We start from the raw sequence: 19,225 nt of genomic DNA, 5'->3' as shown, positions 1-19,225 counted from the left end.
GCCTCCCATCTGGTTTTAGACAGAGACACATGGGCACTACAAATAGCGCTCAAGCCCCTTCTGCTCTGTGTAACTGGAGAGCAGGCGCATTCCGCGCAGGGCAAGTGGGAAGCCTTGGGCTGCATAGCCTGTGGCTTCCTGTGCTGTTGGCTGGAGTGGGAAGGAAAGGTGCAGAAGGGTCAGGCACCCACCCTACATTGCCCCTTCCATAAAAGGAGCTGGTCTGCCCTTGTTCCAGGCCCTAAACACCTGTCAGGCGAGGGACGATTTTGCTGTCAGCAAGACATCACTCACACAGATTAGGAGACAAGGAACCTCAGGGCCCAGAAATTAGAGAGTAGGGGCAGAATACACATTTACTCTCAAGGTTCCTGGTATATTTTATGCCCTGAAGATACTTGCTCGTGGAAAGTTCTGGAAGCACTCCTTTCCTGGATGAATACTTTGAGAACACTCTCAGTGCATGCTTTTTCTTCCAAAGGTTGTGCCTCGGTTGGACACCAGGCTTTTCTCAGCTCAGGCTGTCTGTCTTTTGAGACACCTTCTGCATGGGTGGCTCCCAATGGCTTTCAAGGGTACCACATATCTATTCAGTTGTTGCTGGCTAACCTAAGATGCTGACATTGACTCCAACATCCTCAGGCAAGTGTCCCATGTAGCTTTTCTAGCCAGCTACTGTCCAAGAAACCAGACATCTAAGCACATTGCCTTCCCAGAAGGTCCTGGGAAGCAAGCCCACCTCCACAGCCCTCTCTCCCTTGTACCTGAGAGATAATGCCACAGATGAGTCACAAGGGGAGGTACCTTCCCAGGCTCAGAGTAAGCTTCCCAACACAGACCTGCCTCTGATGGCCTTCCCTACTCTTTGCAGTCAGCAAAAAAGCCAGCAGTCAGCTCAGAGGCCCCATCACATCCTGCTCCCCTCCCCAGCCGGGAGCAGACTTGGGCCGTAGGGAGGTAAGGCCAAGGTCTTATCCTGCTGTTTGCTTGGGGAGAGAAGGGAGCCAAAGCCAGCCCAGCCACCACCCTCCCCCCAGGTTGAGAATAGAAGAAACATCTGTGTGGAGTCTGGAGACTCCAAGCTCTCAAACCGTCCTGCTGGGCAAGCACATCCTGGAGTAACTCCGGCCCTAACTGCCTAGGGAAGCCATGTTCCTCAGAACATGGGGCACAGGGCCACCACCACATTGCCCAAGACTGTCCCTCTCAACCCAGTTGGATCGTTGGTTATAGGTGACCATGGTGGCCAGAGCATAAACTGGCACTGCTTAGCCCTCTAGGCTTCATGACAGAATTCTGCAAGCCAAACCTAGCCTCTTTGACTCAGTTGAGTTTGGGGGTATGTAAGTGGGAACCCTGATCCCACACATTCTTGTCTGATTTTTGACAGCCGTCATTCCTGAGTTTCAAGCAGCTGGGCCTCTTCCTATGAACCACCCCTCCCGACATCATGCCGCGACACTTGGCCCGAGTCCACCATCGTCTGGATCCAGTTGCATAACACGCTCGTCCAAGCTGTTTCTGCTATTAGGATGACAGCTAATCCCAAGCAGCCAAGAAAGGGAAGGCTTTGAAAAGTACACAAGGCGTTCCCCTGACCCCAAAGGGACCTAGAATCCCAATAAACACAACAGGCTTGGACTCCTATCCCCAAGCCTCAGGTTGGGGAGCCGCAAGCCAGAGCCCCCATTCTGCCCCTAGGAAGGACAGTGGCTATGGATCCAGGCAGGCTTCCAATACCAAGCATGGGTTATGAGACCCTTTGTCTCCATCCCCTCGGTCCAGGCTCAGGTCCTAGTGTGGAAGACCAGGACTAGGTACTCAGACAGGACATAGAATGAAGATAGCAAGGAAATCCTGGGGTGGGACCTCCCCCAGCGCAATTACTGAGGTCAAGTGAAGATGTGGGACCTGAGGGCACAACCAGGAGGATCATAGTCCTCAGAGGCTGCAAGAGGAGGCACAAAGGCACAACGAATAGCAACTCTGGAGCTGGCCTTCCTTCTCTCTACTCTTCAGAAAGCGCCCAGAAGCCCTGAGTGTTACTGTCTGCATCCTGCTCTCTTCTTCAGGAGCTGTGATGTGCCACCGTGTGGTAATGCCCTGACCCTCTGACTAAGGTTGACAAGAGTCTGACTAGGTCTGACAAATGGACCTAGGGCAAGGACAGGAGGGGCAATGGAGTCAAAGCATACATCTGGGCATCCCTCCCTGCCAGGTCACAGTGAGCTGGCTGTATCCTCCAGTCCATGGCTTGGCTCCTCTCAGGCAGACTAAGCTCCAGCGACAGCAAGCCCAGGGCTTATAGCACTCGGCCTCAATGCATCCCCAGGAGTAATACAAAGAAGACAGGGGCCAGGGTTTGAATATGGCTTGTATTTACCCACACTCACTGAAACTGTGCGGAGGTACAGTCCTTAACATAACGGTGCTGAGAGGCAGTGTGGCTAATTGAGAGGGTGCTACCCCACCAGCGGTGCCTGCCCCTTCTCACATTCCTACCCATGCCCTCAGAGTCTTTATAAGAAACACACCCCATGACTGTTCTTCTCTGTCCTTAAATTGACTGGATTTACAATCAGCATGGAAGCACACCTCTGGGTGTGTCTGTGAGAATGTTTCCAGAGAGGTTTAATTGAGAAGAGAAGACCCATCCTGAATGGATGGCAGATGGCTTGTCTTGTGGGCTGAGCCCTGTACCAAATGAAAAGGAGAATATGCTGGAGAACCAGCATCTCTCCCTCCCCCTCCCCCTCTCTCCATCCATCTACCTCTGCTTCCTGCCTGTGGTACATGATCAGCCACCTGATACTCTGTTGCCTTGCTCCCCTGAGTGAGACACACACACATACACACACACACACACATACACACACACACAATCCCTTTAAAACCTTCCTTCCTTCCTTGGTTGTTTTTATCAGATATTTTGTCATAGCAATAAAAAAAAAAAAAGCAATTCATACACACCCTGCCCACCTGGAATACACGCCCTGCCCAGCTGGAATACCCACACCTGTGACCCACAGGGTCCTGACAATTCTCATGATCTGAGGGTTGCTCTTAGCCAAAAACCAGATCCCAAACGGGTTTTCCAAGCACAGCCTGATCCCAGAAGTGCGCTCCCCTCCCCCAGATCCTCTCCCTACGAGTGGGACATACAAGACAAGTGTCATGGTTTGAATATGGCTTGCCCCCACCCAAACACATGTTGAGGCCTGATCCCTGCTATGATAGTGTTGAAAGGTAGTGGGGCTCTTAAGAGTCACTTAGATCATCAGGAATCCACCCTGATGAAGGGATTAACCTGCTTCTCACAAGAGTGGGTGAGTTATCCCAAGAAGAGGTTGTTATAAAACAACCCTTTGTCCCCCTCCCTTTCCCCCACTCGCTGACACAGGTGACACTTGGCCCTCAGCTTTCCATCACGAACACTTCATTCACGTAATCCTCATGAGAAGCCAAGTGGACCCCAACACCTGGCTCCTGAGCGTCCAGCCTACAGACACAGGAGCCAAAATCAACCTCTTTATGAACCACCTAACCTCTAATGTTCTGTTACAATAGCAGAAAGCAAGCCTGAAGGCCGAGGTAATTCCACGGCCCATGCTGTGACAGCATTTAGGGAAACATAATCTACACTTAAAATACACCAGGCAACCCCAGCTTCCTGCTGAGGACTTTGACACCAGCCTGAGAGTATGTCCACAGTGCCCCTGCCCCACTGTTCCTTGGGTTCTGTCTATGGCTGCTTTCCCAGACTGCACAGCAAAGGCTGGGCACCTGGCAAGGGGGCGGGAAGAGCAGAAAGAGCTCCATCCCCAAGCTGTTTGTGTGTGATTCTGGGCACATCCTTCATCGGCCTCAGTCTTCCCATTCAGACAAGAGAAAGACAGCCTGGATGGCCTCAAGGCCCCTAATCTCGCTGGAAAGCTGTCTGTGTGTCCCGATCCTAACCAGGGTAGAAGTTGTATTCAGGGTCTCGGCTGGGACCAGTAGCCAGCGGGGACCTGCCATACTTACTCAGCCATGGTGAAGGCCAGTTCGAAGTTCTTCTGCCTTTGTGTGGGACTCAGGGCATTGTAGTCGAAGGCATCAGGGAAGAAGGAGTGCACAAGGGCACAGAAGGCCATGCCGTCACTCCAGCTGGAGGAGAAATTCTGCAGGTCCACATGCTGCAAGCGGAGAAAAGTAGAGGTCAACAGGAACCCCACTCCTGACACCTAATTCAACTCTCTGCACGGGTTCTCCAGCCCCGACCCACTGAACAGTCAACCATGCTGGAGCTCACCTCTTAAGGTGCACTACACCAGTCTGCTCAGGTAGAATTTCTAAGCATGTGTTGTGGATAGCTTGGATACCACTCAGAAGACCTAAGCTCCCTGCCTCCCATCCCCCCACCCCCAGCCTAGCAGGACCTTGCCCTGCTAGCAAGTCCAGGGCAGGCACTATCCCTGGCTTGTCTCAGCTCACTCACCTGATAGCCCACAGTTTTGCTGCGGCACCACTCTAGCAGGATCTGTTTGATGCTGCTGGCACTGGCCACACCGAAACTCTGTGACCTTTTCAGTTTGGCCCTGGTCTCACCTTTGCCCCTGTGGAGAGAGGGCAAGCCTGCTGAGGGAGCCAATGAAGAGAACGTTCCTACACCTTCTGGTCAGTACTCAATCCACAGGCTATAGCTGTGGTCACAGCACAGTGACACCCATCAGCCATGCAGCCTCCTATCCACACCCAGCTTTCTAGCACCCCTGTGAGTACCCCTACAGGAAGGAGAGATCACTGGGTAATCCTGAGACAGAAGACCTAGGTGGCATGGACCCCTACCCCTCTTCTTGAATATCCTTTCCATTCTTTTCATCCCGCCCTCCTTCTTGGCTTTGGTAGTACCGAAGAGCAAGTTGCGGGGGGGCAGTGGGAGCTTCCTGGATCTGATTCTTTCATTAGAGCTGAATATCATCCCAGAGGCATGAGCAGTAACCTGCACTTAGCAGGCATCAATTTCATGCACTGACATAAATCTGCAAAGGAAGCTGTAATCTAAGGGAGCTGCAAAGGGAGCTGTAATCTCTAATAGGGAGTGACTGGTGAGCCCCTGGGTCCCATTGTGTCATTTCCTCAAGCAAGACCAGCCCCACTGCTGGGCCTCCCCTCTCAGACTCCCAGGCCATGGCCAGAAAATGAAGAAGCAGTTATTCAGAGGCAAGGATGGCCTAAGAACACTGAGGAAGTGGAAGACTGGGGTACCTGCAAATGGAGGGGAGCATCTCTCAGTAACCTGGCCCCACAGCCCTCTTCTCCCTACCAAAGGAAGTCCTCAACCTCAGTCAGCTCTGTAAAACAGCCCTGACCTTGACCTCTGCCTGAGAAATCTGATCCTGGGAAATAGTCAGGGCCCAGCCTCGCCTACGCTATGGCTGAATGACCATGGCCATAGTTGAGCCTGCTCTAGGAGCTCATTGGGCTAACTCAGGGTGGAATATCCATACTTGCTCGCTGTATCCTGCTCCCACTTCTCAAACAGCGCCTTTCGAGCCTGTGCCCCTGAAGTACGAGGCAGCGTCTGCGACCTCACCAGTTCCCTGCGACGCTCTCCCTGGCGAGGGGCCTGAGTCATAGCTGGGGGCTGCGAGGATGGGGGTGACTGTGGTGGGGTCACCAGTGGAGGGCTGAGGAGAAAAATTGATGACGTCAGGAACACAGAACCAACTGGCCCTCGCTAGGCACTCCCCTGGGTCCCTGGTGAAAAGCCCACCCTGAGTGAGTGTTCGTGAGACAGCGAGGCAGACAGCTTATACCTATGGGGGGACCCCTAGACCTTGGAGGAGCAGTGGAGGAGCAAGTCCCACCTGCTCAGGTCCCAACTGGTTTTGCAGGTTTTCTGCACGGGAGCTACAGTTGGTAGCATACCTGGCCAGTGCGCCCAATGAGGGAGGGAGAGTAGCCCCTCTCAAGGCACAACTAGCACCCCTTGATAAGTGTCAGTGCCTGGGAAGGGCAAGGGGTATACCCAGAGCCAGACCAGGCCCCCTCCTCCACCACTTCTAGATAGGACCCTCTTTGTTCTCCCCCTGGAACAATCTGCCAGGAAGTCACAATTCCCCTTTTATTATTTTAAAAAAAAAATTCCATCTTGCTACCCCTCCCCCATCCTCACATCTACTTAGTCAGCCAAAGTTAGCTTTTAACCCTGAGCCTCTCTAGGCACCTGCTCTTCCCATGGCAGCAAATACCTCACTTGGAGGTCCCCCAGCCAGAATGGAAAACATAAAGTCAAATGTCATCCTGCCCACCTTCCTCCCAGAGAGACTCCCCCACTCCCCACACCACCCCATCCCTGCCCAACACACACAAGCCACCTTTTAATAGACTTGTTTTGAAGGTCAAAGAAGCCAAGCAGCAACCAAGCCTCCACATACCAACCTTGGTCACCTCCCTTCCCAGCTCCAACCCCGCCTGCCAGCCAGCCCGCCGCTCTAGTTCCACAGAGTCTCCCTAGACAGTCGGCCCAGTGAGAGGCCTGCAGCTCAGGTCCCAGGCAGAGCAGCCTTCACAGCCACAGACTCACCTGTCCTTGTGTTTGCCAGCCGTCACTGCTCCATACCCAGAGCCAGACAAAGACCGAGTGAAAGAGGAACTTTTCTCTATAAGACCAAGGAAAGACAGAAACAACAGACTTGGTTCTACTCAGCATCACTTTGTAGACCAACAAGATCTAGGGCTCAGTAGGCACCATCTCAGGACAGTGACATCCAAGAAGTCCTTCCAACTGTCCCCTCCCTGCTCTTGAGGGCACAAAGCCCAGGGTCTCCAACACTGTGTGACCAAGTACTGCCCCAAACCCTCGTTGGGAAGCCAGGATAGTGCCAGCCCAAGTCATATACTAGGATAAACCCAATAAAGATCTGTTAATGCTGAGGGGACTGTATCAAATATACAAGGTAAACCATGGTCTCAACCTGCCATGAACTCCCACTTAATGGTATCTCTGGAAAGGAATGTGGTAAGGACAGGTCCCCTGGGTCAGGGAATATGGTGGGCTGGGGTCTGACCTGGGTGTCCTGAGTCTCCTGCCAACCCCCACCCAAGCCCTGTCCTCTCTCACCCACCCTGAAGTGGGGGGGTCGGCCCCTGTACCACCCCCTTGTCATACCAGCGGGACTGGGAGTCCAAGGGCTGATGGCCTCACTAGGGCTTGGGGTGAAGCCCCCCACAATGGCAGCAGATGTGGGAGACAGAGCTGAAGCTGAGGTCTCCCCAGAGAATTTCTCGGAGACTCGGGTGACAGCTGTGACGGGCTGGTGGGGCATCCGCAAGGAGAGGCTCACAGGGCGTGGCCTCGGGGGCTCCTGGGCTGACGAGGTTTGGACCTCAGAGGATCCGTTGGCTGGACCTGTAACACATGACCAACCAGGGTGCATCAGCTATGGCAGCCACAGATGCCTCAGATTCCCCTACACTCAGTCCAAGAGGACTCCTGCATCTCTGAACATTGCTCCCAGCTCCTCCAGGAAGCCTTCTGACCACTTCAGCCTCCCTTACCTCCATTACCATGTACATCTTACTGCACCCCTCAGACCTGATTCTCCTCAACTTCCCCTGCACCAGCTTGGGCCACTCTACCCACTTCTATGAACTGACAATTACACAGCCTCTGCTTGCTTTCTTCCAGAAACAGGGAAGATCTCTACCTTGAACTCCCCCCCATTTCTTTGTGTATTTTATTTGTTTTGTTTTGTTTTCTCAAGGCAGGGTCTTACCATGTACCTCTGGTTGTCCTGGAACTCGCTATGTAGACCAGGCTTGCCTCCAAATTCACAGAATCCTGCCTGCCTCTGCCTCCTGAGTGCTGAGATTAAAGACGTGTGCCATTGCACCAGGCTCTCTGTATTTTAAGAGTTCTACTACACACTGAATGAGGATGCTCCCCTGAAGTGTCTCTTCCTGGTGGAGTTCAGTCTCAAGCACCCGCCCCCAAAGCCAAGAGATGGCTGCCACAGATGCCTGGCTGAGGCCCCAAACCTCAGATCTACCAATCGACCTCCCTTCTGCCGTAGGCTCCTACCTGCATCCAGCTGGTGTCCGTTCTCCATGATGCATGAGTTTGAAGCGCGTCTCACCTCAAGGTCACTGGCTTCATCATGTTCCACGCTCTGTGGAGACACCAACACTACTGAACCCTGTCGGTGGGAGCCAGATGCCCATCCCATCAGCTGCCCACCCTAAAGTCACTTCCCAAAATCTCTGCTGGTTCTGGTGGCAAAAACTTCACTCATTTGGGAAAGAAAGGATCACATAGAAAGTAGAATGGTCAGCGATGGTCCAGAGAAACCTAACGCCAGGGACTCCCGAACCCTGAGAGGCTCGTCCCAGAGCTCAAGAAGGCTAAAGATAAAGATCATGTTTGCAAGTTCTGAAGAGAACACACACACACACACACCAGATGATGTGTGGGAGGCTAGGTCCCTGTCCCCCACAGCTAGGACTGTTCACATGGAAGAAACAGATAGGGTGAGGTGCAAGGTCAAAAAGGGATATGGAGCCAAGTCACCCTGAGGCTTTTCTGTCAGACACAGCAACACAAGAGTTCCCTAGACATATAGTGTGTGCAGATCTGGCTGACTCCACACATCTTCCAGGGCTACAGTAACTCTGGGGTACAGGAACAAACACCAAGAGGGGGTGTGTCAGGGGAAATCCTGGGATCTTGGCTGAGATGCCAACCCACCCAGTGGCCTGGGTCATAGCCCACGTCCTCTGGATCTCAGATCAAGAGCAGGGGCAAGTTATGCAAATGGAATTTGGTCATCAAACAAACATCAGGCCCATTTTATAGATGCTATCCTCCGGGCTCCAAGAAGGTACCCATTGCATGTGGAAGTGATTGGGGGAAGGGGAAGGCAGCCAGAACATGTAGCCAGAGGAGAATGAACCCTCCCCCTTCCCAGCAAAGGTGTGATGGACGGGCTTAGAGTGACTATGATGCTAAGGTTAGGACAATCAGCCTAGCAAAGGGAGACAGAGCTGTCCGTAACCTGGAGTCCTGCTACAAGTCCATCCTGGGTAGCTTGAGTGGTTGGTTGGCTGTGCCTGTCCCAGATCGTTCCAGGCTGCGCCTCTGATATTCAAGCTTCCAAGACGACAGTTGGTCCCTGACTCCAGGTGAATCAAGTCCTCCTATAGCCAGGTCTGGAGGCCCCTGTCCACCCATCCAACGTGAGAATTGGGCAAGCAGGTCCAGAGATGGTTACTGAGTCAGCTTGTGATACCTTGGGCAGTCTGCCTCCCAGGGGCAAAGAGTTCTCCAAGCAATGCACCCACATCAGGTCCTCAGTGTGCTAGGTACCCAATGACAGAAGCTATTCCCAGGAGAACAGCTGGTGACAGCAAGAGCAGATAGGCATAATGGCCCTGGTATTATGATCCCACACGACACTGCAGCTCAAGCTGCCTGCCTGTCTGGACTTAAACAAGGAGCCTGCAGCACAATTTAGGAACATACTTCAGAAGCCAGCAAAGGTGGGGTTAAAGGAGACAGATCACAAGTCAAGCCCACAGTCCCTGAAGGAGAACTAGGGAGGAATTATGAGTACAAAGACTCGAGAAGGGCAAGGGCAAGAGTTCTATGCTCTGAAGAAGAAGGAAAATGGCTGGCAAGAGTGAGCAAAGGTAGAGGGAGGAAGGGTAAGGAGGGAGGAAGGGGAGGGAGGGAGGAAGGGGAGGGAGGGAGGGAGGGAGGGAGGGAGGGAGGATGCCAAACCTCTTCTAAACCCAAGCCTGAGTAACAAGAAAGGAATATTGGGGAGGGGTGGGCCAAGTTTTCATTTTTGGGAAGATGGTGTAAGAGGCACCGGGGACATCAGGTGGCATATCTGAGACCTAGTGTAAAACAAGGAAAGAAACATGGATGGCCTCCACCACCTCCTGGGAGCCTTGAAGATAAGCAGCGGGCATCTCAGGGAACAGAGAAGGCTGTCAGCCAGGGAGGTGGGAAGAAACCCAGCAGGAGGCTGAGAGAGCCAGGGAAGGCAGCATGGCCAAAGGGAGCCTGAGGTCAAGGAAAAGAAAGTCAAGATGAGAAAATGTGTCCTTTGTGTTTAGCCAAGGAGAGGTCACTGGTGATGGTGGCAGAAACTGGATCAGAGGTATGGAGGACAGGGCAAGGGACAAGCTGGGGGGGGGGGGGGGAATCTAAGCCTCTCATGCAGCCCTTCCTCCAACTGGCAAGTCCTGATCATGTGAGGAGCCAGGGAAGGGGACCCCTGTTCTCCCAGTATGAAGAGGCAGGGCCACACCAACAGGCTAACAGACTCTGGTGGGGTGAGGCAACCATCTGTAAGATAGGGTCCCGGGAAGGCAACAGAGGACAGAGCCCACGGCCCCTGGCATTTGGACAGGAGACCCCCCCTTCAATTTCTGATAAGAGGGGACATGGGAGAGGCAAGCCCACCCTCAGGTTCACAAGATATTTGATGCCTCTTACACTCCAGAACTTGTGGGAGGGGCACCTCTAGAAGCCTTAGTGTTAAGTCAGCAGCCTTTCCAGCTGGAAACCCATCCTCCACTGTCACAGAGCCCAAGCGGCAGCTCTGGGGTCTCTGTTCCCCCCCCCCCCTCCTACCCCTGACCCACCCCACTCTTGTCCAACAGGTTCCACAGGTCTAGACAAGGGCCTCAAAGGGCAAACTGATGGTGAAATCATTTTCCCAGGAATGCGAGTATCTACAACAACACCGCCACCCATAGACACCTGTCGCTGCACATTACAAGTCTCTGCCCCCACTCCCCACCCCCACCCCCAACAGTACCCCAGGGGACCCGACACAAGTAGCTCCTAGATCTCAGGATTGGCCTGATTCCTGCTAAGGGGTCTCTACAAAGAGGAGGGTCAGGTATAGGGCCTGACCCAGGTTCCCCTGCCTCTGACTCCTCCAGCCCCAAACTGCAACCACTTTTGGTTCGGAAAAGGGGCTCGGTTTCAGGCCAAGGAGCTACTCTAAAATGACCCCTAACCCATCACTAAACAGAGAGGAAACCATGCCTGGTGTAGTAGAAGGAGGTTCTCAAACTTAAACAATGGCCAAAGACAGTGATCAAGTTAACAATTGAGGCCTGAGGTCTCTTCCTGCCACCCAGGGCTCTGTCCACAAAGCACCTTGTCCCTGCAGAGGATAACTCATAGCAAGTGTTATATCCCAGGGGATAAGCCCCACTGGACCCATCTCAACCAGATGGCAGGAAGGAAAAGGCATAAAACCTGAGATGAACACCCAGTGGGACCTTCACAGATGGCAAAGCCACAAAAGGAAAGGGCTGAGCCCAGCTGGGCTGGAGCAAGATCTTGTCCTAAGCCCTTTCCCACGCTGAGGCTGCTGATCTGTTCCAGGTAGCCACTGTCTTGCTCTGTATGGCTGGGAGAGCCCACTCTGTGCTTGCACCAGTAGAGCCCTGGGGCTGGGTCCTGTAGCACTGGCCTCCTCCTCCCACAGTCTCCTGTCTCAGCTCTGCTTTAGAGAAAGGGTGGTTGGTGCCTTGTGAGAGAGCCGGGGTCTGGGAATTCAGAGGGGGAGGCAGGGGATGAGATAAATGTGGCTTTGGGGACTGAGAGATGAGACCCTCTTATTGGAAAGTTTTTTTTTTTCTTTTGAGGGAAGGAACAGCATTGCCAGACTGATCTACGGGAACATGGGAGCTCATATGTGGGCTCTGCACAACCCACACAGGGCAAAACCCCCTCCTTAGAATGGTTAAAATGGCTGGCCAGCTCATCTCCACTCACACCACAGCTTTTGAGTACTCCGATCCAAACTTCTCCCCAAAGCATTAAGCCCCCTTATCACACTGGCTCTGGGAAAGGCAAGCAGATAAGGTGAGTCTGCTTTCTCTCACTATGGGGCCTCTGACACTCGGCGGCTCTTGGCACTTATTACTGAGGGACTGTATTGCTTTGACGGAGGGGAGCCAGAGGCTCCAGCTTAGCTGAGGATGACAGCTCCAGGGAGCAATGCACTGCCAGCCTCCCAGGCCCAGGTCTGACCTCAGGCTGCAGCCGGCCTCCCCTGGACCCCAGCCTCCTCCTGCTTCCCTTCTCTCAGACAGACAACAACAGCAGTGGCTCTTTGGACGGTTTTGTTAATCGGATCAGCTGGGCACTAATTGCCTAGCCTGCTCACTGGGCCCAAAGGGGCCAGGACAACCCCCCTTGGTTTATTATTTTACTTTGAATGATCTGCTTGTGGTTGAGGTGCAGGTGCCTGCAGAGGACTGGATCCCCTCCCTCCCCAAGCTCGAGTTACAGGCAATTGTGAGTGGCCTGGCCTGGGTGCTGGAAATGGGAACCAGGTCCTTGGCATGAGCAGCATGCACTCTCAATCCCTGAGCAATCTCTCCACCTCTACATCACCCCCACCATCACCCCAGCCTCCTCGAGCCTTGGTTTAAATGCAGGGAAACTGAGGCCCAGCTGAGAGTAGATATCTCAAAGTATCTCCTGTCGGCTCTAAGCTAAGTACTCATCCCTCAAGCCTACTGCAGAGTTCTCCCTAGCTATTTCCCCAGACTGACCTGGATGGTCTCTTCCTCTTCCAAGGCTTCTGGGACCATCCCACCACCTCCTAGGCACATGCTTTTAAAGTCTGTGTGTTCAAAAGTGAGTAAGCTGATCAACCCCTTCCGAACATTTACATGCTGGGTTCAACCCACCTCTAGTCCCCATATTGGGGCGGGGGGGGGGGTGTGTAAAATACCTATCTTCACAAGAGCTGGCTACAAACCAAGGGGGGCAGCCACCACTGGCTTGAAGTCACAGGATGGGACTCTCACACCAAGGGCCCTGCCACATACACAGAATATGAGAAACCAGACAGTCCTCTTTCAAGCACCCATCTGGGACTCTGTCCATCCTCCTTATTCCTAGACAAACAGTACTCACTACCACAAATCAGCTCAGAGCCTGTGTGGGTGCTCCTGGGAGGAGTACATCTGGGGGTCAGGCAAGGGTCATTAATTAGCCTTAGGCCCTCTGGTCCAATTGGAGAAGAGCCATCTCTTAAGAGAAGAGCTGAACCCATAAATTCAGCTACAGTTGCTACTTGTTGCCCCAGGACGTTCCTCAGGCCCTCGGATGACTGTGCAGCTCCTGAGCCTCTGTCCTCAGTCCCAAGAGGCTGGAGCCTCTCTCTCTCCCATCAGTCTCCCCCAGCTTAAGTCTCTACACCTGTTTCATGTCCAACGAGCACCAGCACCTCGTCTGCAGACTCCTTCTCTGAAGCTCCTGTCCCAGGCAGCTCACCTGACTCGTCCCTACTGCTCAGACCATCACAGTTAAGTTGCCTACAGGGCCTCATTCCTTAGAATTGAGACATTCCCTCTTAGAGGGGAAGGGAGGGCTCATAAAACTCACTGAACTCAGGGGGCTTGGAAATTCAGAAGGTTTCGACTCACCAAGTCCCTTCCCTGAGGTTAGATGAACAGTAAACAACGGATGGAGAGGGAAGACTGGGGGGAGCTGATTGCCTGTGGTGCAGCTTGCAGGAGGCGCCACCCTTGCTAGTGTGGGCTTTTGATGTTACAGAGGCCTTTGAGTTACCCATGCTCCTGTAAATAACCCCAATAAACTAATTGGCTCACCGAGCCAGTCTTGGGTACCGTGAAGAGATGTTTGTTTCACATCTCCCAGGAAAGAGTCACAAACTCATCTCCAGTCACCCTCTCTAACCCACCATCCATCCCTGAGGAAGGGTAGATTCTAGGATCAAGGAGGACCCTGCTCCTCCCCACCAAGTTCCCCAACTCCTCTACCTGGTGACTAAGGTCAAGTTCCCACTTTAAAAAGTCACAGCTGGGGGCTGGAGAGGTGGCTCAGCGGTTAAGGGCACTGACTGCTCTTCCAGAGGTCCTGAGTTCGATTCCCAGCAACCACATGGTGGCTCACAACCACATGGTGGCTCACAACCACATGGTGGCTCACAACCATCTGTAATGAGATCTGATGCCCTCTTCTGGTGTGTCTGAAGACAGCTACAATGTACTTATATATATAATAAATAAATCTTAAAAAAAAAAAGTCACAGCTGGAGAAGCACGCACCCACACATACACACACACTCACATCGCACACACTCATGCATGTACATGCATACACACACACATACGCCTGCGTACACACACCCACACTTGCACATGCTCGAATCCCCACCGGACTCAGATTGTTTTTCTTAAAACTTGAACAGCTGCCTCCACAAGTTACAAATAGACATTAAAACTTCAGCAGCAAATGAAGACCCAGTCTATTAGGCGCATGTGACACTCCCAGGAGCAGTTTTAGACTACGGACATGCAGACTCATAGGACAGAGTCAAGTGTTTCCATATTTCTAGACACTTCGCCTGGAACACTGGAACACCCGGAGTTCAACCCCCCATCCCCAAAGCCCAGTTCCTCTGCCTAACTCGGAGGGCCTTCACAACTCAAGCCTCCCTTGTCCACCTGAAGGCTGCACTCTGGCTTGTGAGCACTTTTGGCCACTCCGAGGCAGCATGCATCGTGCTGCCATTTGCAACAAGCACAGCACACCCTCCTCAAATCCCCAATGCAAAAGGAGCAGAGTCTGGAGCAAGGTGTCTCTGCTCACTCTATTGCCACTGTTCAAGTCTGGGGTCACCTCCACCCAGGCTGAGACCTCCAGGGGCAAGGACTTATCTGATGTCCTCCTGCTGAGGCCCACAGTAGAGCTAAGGGCCTTGGGAATACACCAAGGCAGGGGGCAGAGGCAGTGTACTCAGACCCTGGCCCTTGAAAAGCACCTCCCACCCCTCCCACTCCTCCAACCCCTCCCACTCCTCTCCCCCATCCCCCACTTCCCTCCCCCCCACTCAAGCAAATTCCGGGTCAGGATGGAAAATCCCACCTAAGGGCCACTGCACACACCATAGAAACATTCTAACCAGGCTCTGTCACTCCAGGAGGTCGTGACCAGTGGTAAGACTGGTCCACACCAGCTTCTGCCCAGTCACTGACCCCAGAAATCTAGACACTGCTAAAGGCCCATTCCCCCTCTCCGTTTCCAGTAAAGGGTCTGCCCTCTGCAACATAAGTTCCCAGTTACTGACCAGTCCAGACCAGAGTGCGCTCACATGCAAGCAAGCAAGCAAGCAAGCGCGCACGCACGCGCGCGCACACACACACACACACACACACACACACACACACGCAACTCAGTCGGGGTTAATCTACAACCGGAACGGTCAGGCCTCAGTGAAGCAGCAACACAGTGCGCGTGAACAAAAACGTTGTAGGGGGCAGGTAGAGGACGCTGACCATTCCAACTTGCAGGTTGAGGACCCAGACGACAGTGAACTATCAAAGACTGAACCTTGGCGTCCAAACTCTTAAAAGTCATGGGACAGATGGGAGAGGACAGATCTCAAGGCAAAAACACCACCCGGATCCAAGAAAGAAGTGCAAAGCAGGTGCAGCAGGCCTACTAAAACAATGTTTCTCCTGTCCTTTCCAGCTCTGGAGAGCTTAAGTGTAATCCCGGCTACCAAGTCCCAGCGGCAGGTGGAGGTATAGCTCTCTTACTAGAGGACGCTCGCCAGCGCACGCACTCGGAGCTGATGGGCGGCACCAACTTCCCAACCTTACACCCCAGGCACGCTCCTAGTCGCTCACATCCCTCGCGCCGCACCCCCGGGGCTCACCGGGCTTCGACCGGACAGCGAAAAGGTGGCATGACTGGAGAAGCGTGCAGTGCCCAAGCGGGGGGCGCGGTCGGTAACTGTGGCTGCCGGAGGGGGACTGGGCGTGCCGGGTGCAGGGGACACACCAGTCGCCAAGCCCAGCGCCTCCACCTGGCGCGTCAAGCGTTCGAGCTGTGCCTGCAGCCGCTGGTTGTCCCGCTGCAGCTCGGCCACAGTGCGAGCCAAAGGGCCGGCCAGGCGCAGCGCCTCTGCTACGCGCCGCTCCACGCCGCGCTGCAGCCCCTGCATGTCCTCGTGCAGCGCACGCACCGCACCCTCCAGCGCCGCCTCGTAGCGGCCCAGCGCCTCGCGCACTGTGTGCGCCTCCTCGGCGTCGGGGGACGGCTCCATGGCCAAGTGGAGTACACCGATCGGCCAGCGGGCAGAACGCGGGAGACGTTGAGAGATCCGCAGCTCCTAGGGACAACTGGCGGGCCGCGGCTGGCTGAGCCCGAGGGGCGGCCGGAGGAGGCGGGAGCAGGGCGGGGCAGACCCCTAGAGCCCCAGGACTGGGCGCTGAGTGAGGAGGCGGGGCCGAGGGGGCGGGACAGCCCGTTCCAGGACACCCCGCCCCTGGGGACTGGCCGGGTCGGTGCGGGATGCCTGGCCCCGAAGGCACTAGCGAAAAGCTCGCCTTCTCTGTTTTGCGGGGATGTGGATCCCTGGGGGAGTAAGGACTCCCATACACGCTTGACCCCAGGGAGTGGTGTGCGACCCGGGGAAAGATCTGGGAAGAAGACACTCGAAGGACATTACTCTAGGAACAACAACTAAAAGAGTTATACATTTCCCTGTAGGTCCACTTTGGTTGGACTCTCCCCCTGTTCAGGGAACCGCAGCAACTGCACACACACACACACACACACACACACACACACACCTCCGGTCACCACCGGTACCATGCAGTTCGCAAATACTCACTTGTGAGACTTTTTTTAAAAATATTTATTTGGGGCTGGTGAGATGGCTCAGTGGGTAAGAGCACCCGACTGCTCTTCCGAAGGTCCGGAGTTCAATTCCCAGCAACCACATGGTGGCTCACAACCATCCGTAACGAGATCTGACTCCCTCTTCTGGAGTGTCTGAAGACAGCTACAGTGTACTTACATATAATAAATAAATAAATAAATCTTTAAAAATATATATATTTATTTGACTTTATGTGTGTGAGCCTGCTTGTCTGTATCTATACAGCATGTGTGGTGCCCACATAAATCACAAAGTGGTGTCAGGATCCTCTAGAACTGGGGTTTCCAATAGTTGGGAGCCATCATGTGTGTGCTGGGAGCCGAACTCTGGGGTTTCTCTAAAAGAGCAAAAGTGTTCTAAACTGCTGAGCCCACACTTCAGCCCCCACCTGTGACACTTTTGCCTGGGATTTCTTGCACCAGTTCTGAGATCAGGAAGAGCTATGTAGGTGGTAAAATGCCCCTCCTGTCCTCCTAGGCCTGCTCTGTGTGTGTGTGTGTGTGTGTGTGTGTGTGTGTGTGTGTGTGTGTGTGTGTGTGTTAAAGATGAACAGGAAGGTTGGGACCCAATTTCCAAAATCTTGCTATGAGCAACTTTGGGATCAAACACTAGGATGTGCGCTGCTGCCCCCTCCTCCCCAAGCTCAGTCAAGAACCTCGATCCACCTGACAACCTTCAAACCTCTTTTTTTCTCCAGCACTCCTCTTATTCCAGAAAGTCCCCTTTCCCAGCCTAGAAACCGCAAACACCACCAAAGAAGGAGGGATGGAGGCAATTGTTGCTCAGGATAACAATATGATAGATGTTGTAAACATTTAAAATAAAGAAAAAACCATCTCATTCATTGTGCTAAAAGGCTTTCCTAACTCGCTTTCTCTGGGCCTGGGCTATGGAAAGTGGCTCAAAGCCTGGAGCGGCCTAGTGAGATGATCCATAGGAACAGGCTCAAAGGCTTGTTCTGGTCATACTGTTCTGCTTCCAAGGATGTCTGGGAGCCCCCAGACCCTCCTAGATTGCCTTTTCCTTCTCCCAGGAGCTGGGTTAGCCTAACAGATGCTAAGAGCTGATCCCCTCCCCCGGGTAGGGACAGGAAGGAACACTGGGTTACCTAATCCAAGGAGCTTTCCAGCAATTATTTCATGGGAAAGTCAAGTGCCAAAAGGCGTGCATGTTGCATGTCTGTGTGTGTGTTCCAAGCAGCCGTCTGGACAGGGTGAGCCAAACCGCTCCTTGCATTCTTTCTCCGGGTGGAATCTTTGATAGAGCCCTGGAGAGGGGCCACTTGGAGGGCTTATGTCCCAGACAGCGCTGCCCACCCTACAGGTCTGAGCCCTGGAGTCAGAGAAGTCCAATCTTTCCTTTTCAGAACTCAGAGAAGCAGAGGATACCTGAGAAGGACCCAGACAGGTTAGTCCCTGACCTCCTGAGTAGGCCTCTGGGCACCAGCATAGTATGTTTTTTTTTTTTGGGGGGGGGGGGTAGTGTTGAGAGTGAAAATGATCAGGGGCCCAGCCCTCTGTCTGACCATCCTGGAGAAAGTGGGTAGCTGGGTCTCTAAAGTGGGAATCCCAAGGAGTAGAAAGTCCAAAGATGTAGAGATCTGCCAAGGATGCAAAGTCTCCAACCTCAGCTAAGCTGTCCGGTCCTTCCTGAGACATTATGAGAAGACCTAAGAGTAGCTTTCATGGGAGGGTGGAACAGGACTTCTTCTGAGGCCAGAAGGTTAGAGAGAACAGGATTCAACCCATCCTCCAACTGCCCCCACCCCAGTCTTATCCCTCAGCAGTCAAATCACCTGTAAATTAGAGATAAGCCTGGCATGGTAGTGAGGTGAAGAAGGTGAGGAGGAAGAGGAAAGCAGGAGTGAGAGAGACCGGCATCTTGAGCCTGGACAGAGGACCAACACCACCCTAACCCTAACTCTAACACAGATGGGAGGGGGCAGTTCTGCTCCCAGCCCTGAGCTCCTCTCAACTCCTCCTTGGAAACCCCTCTCTCAACCTCCCCTCAACAGCTTCTGGCCTGTACCAGGCTGTGAGGGAGATGAGGGAAGACCAACCAAGCTGAACTCCTCTGCATTCACCAGCCCTGATGTCAGAGCAAGCAGGGGAAGGCTGACCTCCCACGGAGTGTTCTGGCACCTGCCCTCCCTCCAGCTCCCCTCTTCTACCCCTCAGCCCGCTGCTCCCTCCCTCAGCTCAGGTTCTAGTCTGCATCAAAGTTCCTCCTGTCAGCCACCTCACAAAATCAAATCCATGCCAGGCCCAAACACAAAGTTAGAGAAGTTAGTGGAGAAACTGAGGCCAGGAGAGGAGCAAGGAATGGCTCAAAGCTGCTGGGCAAGACATTTGAAGATGTAAGGAGAACTGAGAAGGGCCCTGTCCTAATTGGAGAACTTTCCTCCCACCTCTCAGGACACAATCAGATTCAGCCAGTTCTAAGCAATGCTTCTCTCTAGATTGACTAAAAGCCCAAATCCCCTGTAGTAGTTGCTCCTCTTATGTTTCCCAGGCTCT

At 53.5% G+C, this 19,225-nt stretch overlaps 1 protein-coding gene across 4 annotated transcripts in view; it reads right to left on the bottom strand.

The window, feature by feature from the left end:
* The window catches only part of Smtnl2 (smoothelin like 2), a 44,819-nt gene extending 28,635 nt beyond the window's left edge, over positions 1-16,184 (bottom strand). For all 4 annotated transcript variants that reach the window (XR_015045031.1, XR_015045030.1, XR_015045032.1 and 1 more), the window contains exons 1-7: positions 15,702-16,184; positions 8,066-8,153; positions 7,154-7,393; positions 6,569-6,644; positions 5,490-5,669; positions 4,478-4,595; positions 4,024-4,175 (exon numbers count right to left, since the gene is read on the bottom strand). Coding sequence is in view for 1 of the 4 variants with exons in the window: in XM_021177958.3 (XP_021033617.1) it covers positions 4,024-4,175; positions 4,478-4,595; positions 5,490-5,669; positions 6,569-6,644; positions 7,154-7,393; positions 8,066-8,153; positions 15,702-16,091 (1,244 nt within the window). In the remaining 3 variants the exon portion in view is untranslated. The remainder of the gene's footprint in view (positions 1-4,023; positions 4,176-4,477; positions 4,596-5,489; positions 5,670-6,568; positions 6,645-7,153; positions 7,394-8,065; positions 8,154-15,701) is intronic.
* Positions 16,185-19,225: the final 3,041 nt, after the last annotated feature.

This window comes from Mus caroli, unplaced genomic scaffold (genome assembly GCF_978045245.1).
Source record: "Mus caroli unplaced genomic scaffold, Mus_caroli_1 scaffold_13, whole genome shotgun sequence".
Taxonomy (NCBI): Eukaryota; Metazoa; Chordata; class Mammalia; order Rodentia; family Muridae; genus Mus; species Mus caroli.
The sequence above is the reverse complement of the archived record's forward strand: the minus strand, read 5'-3'. Positions and strand labels throughout refer to the sequence as shown.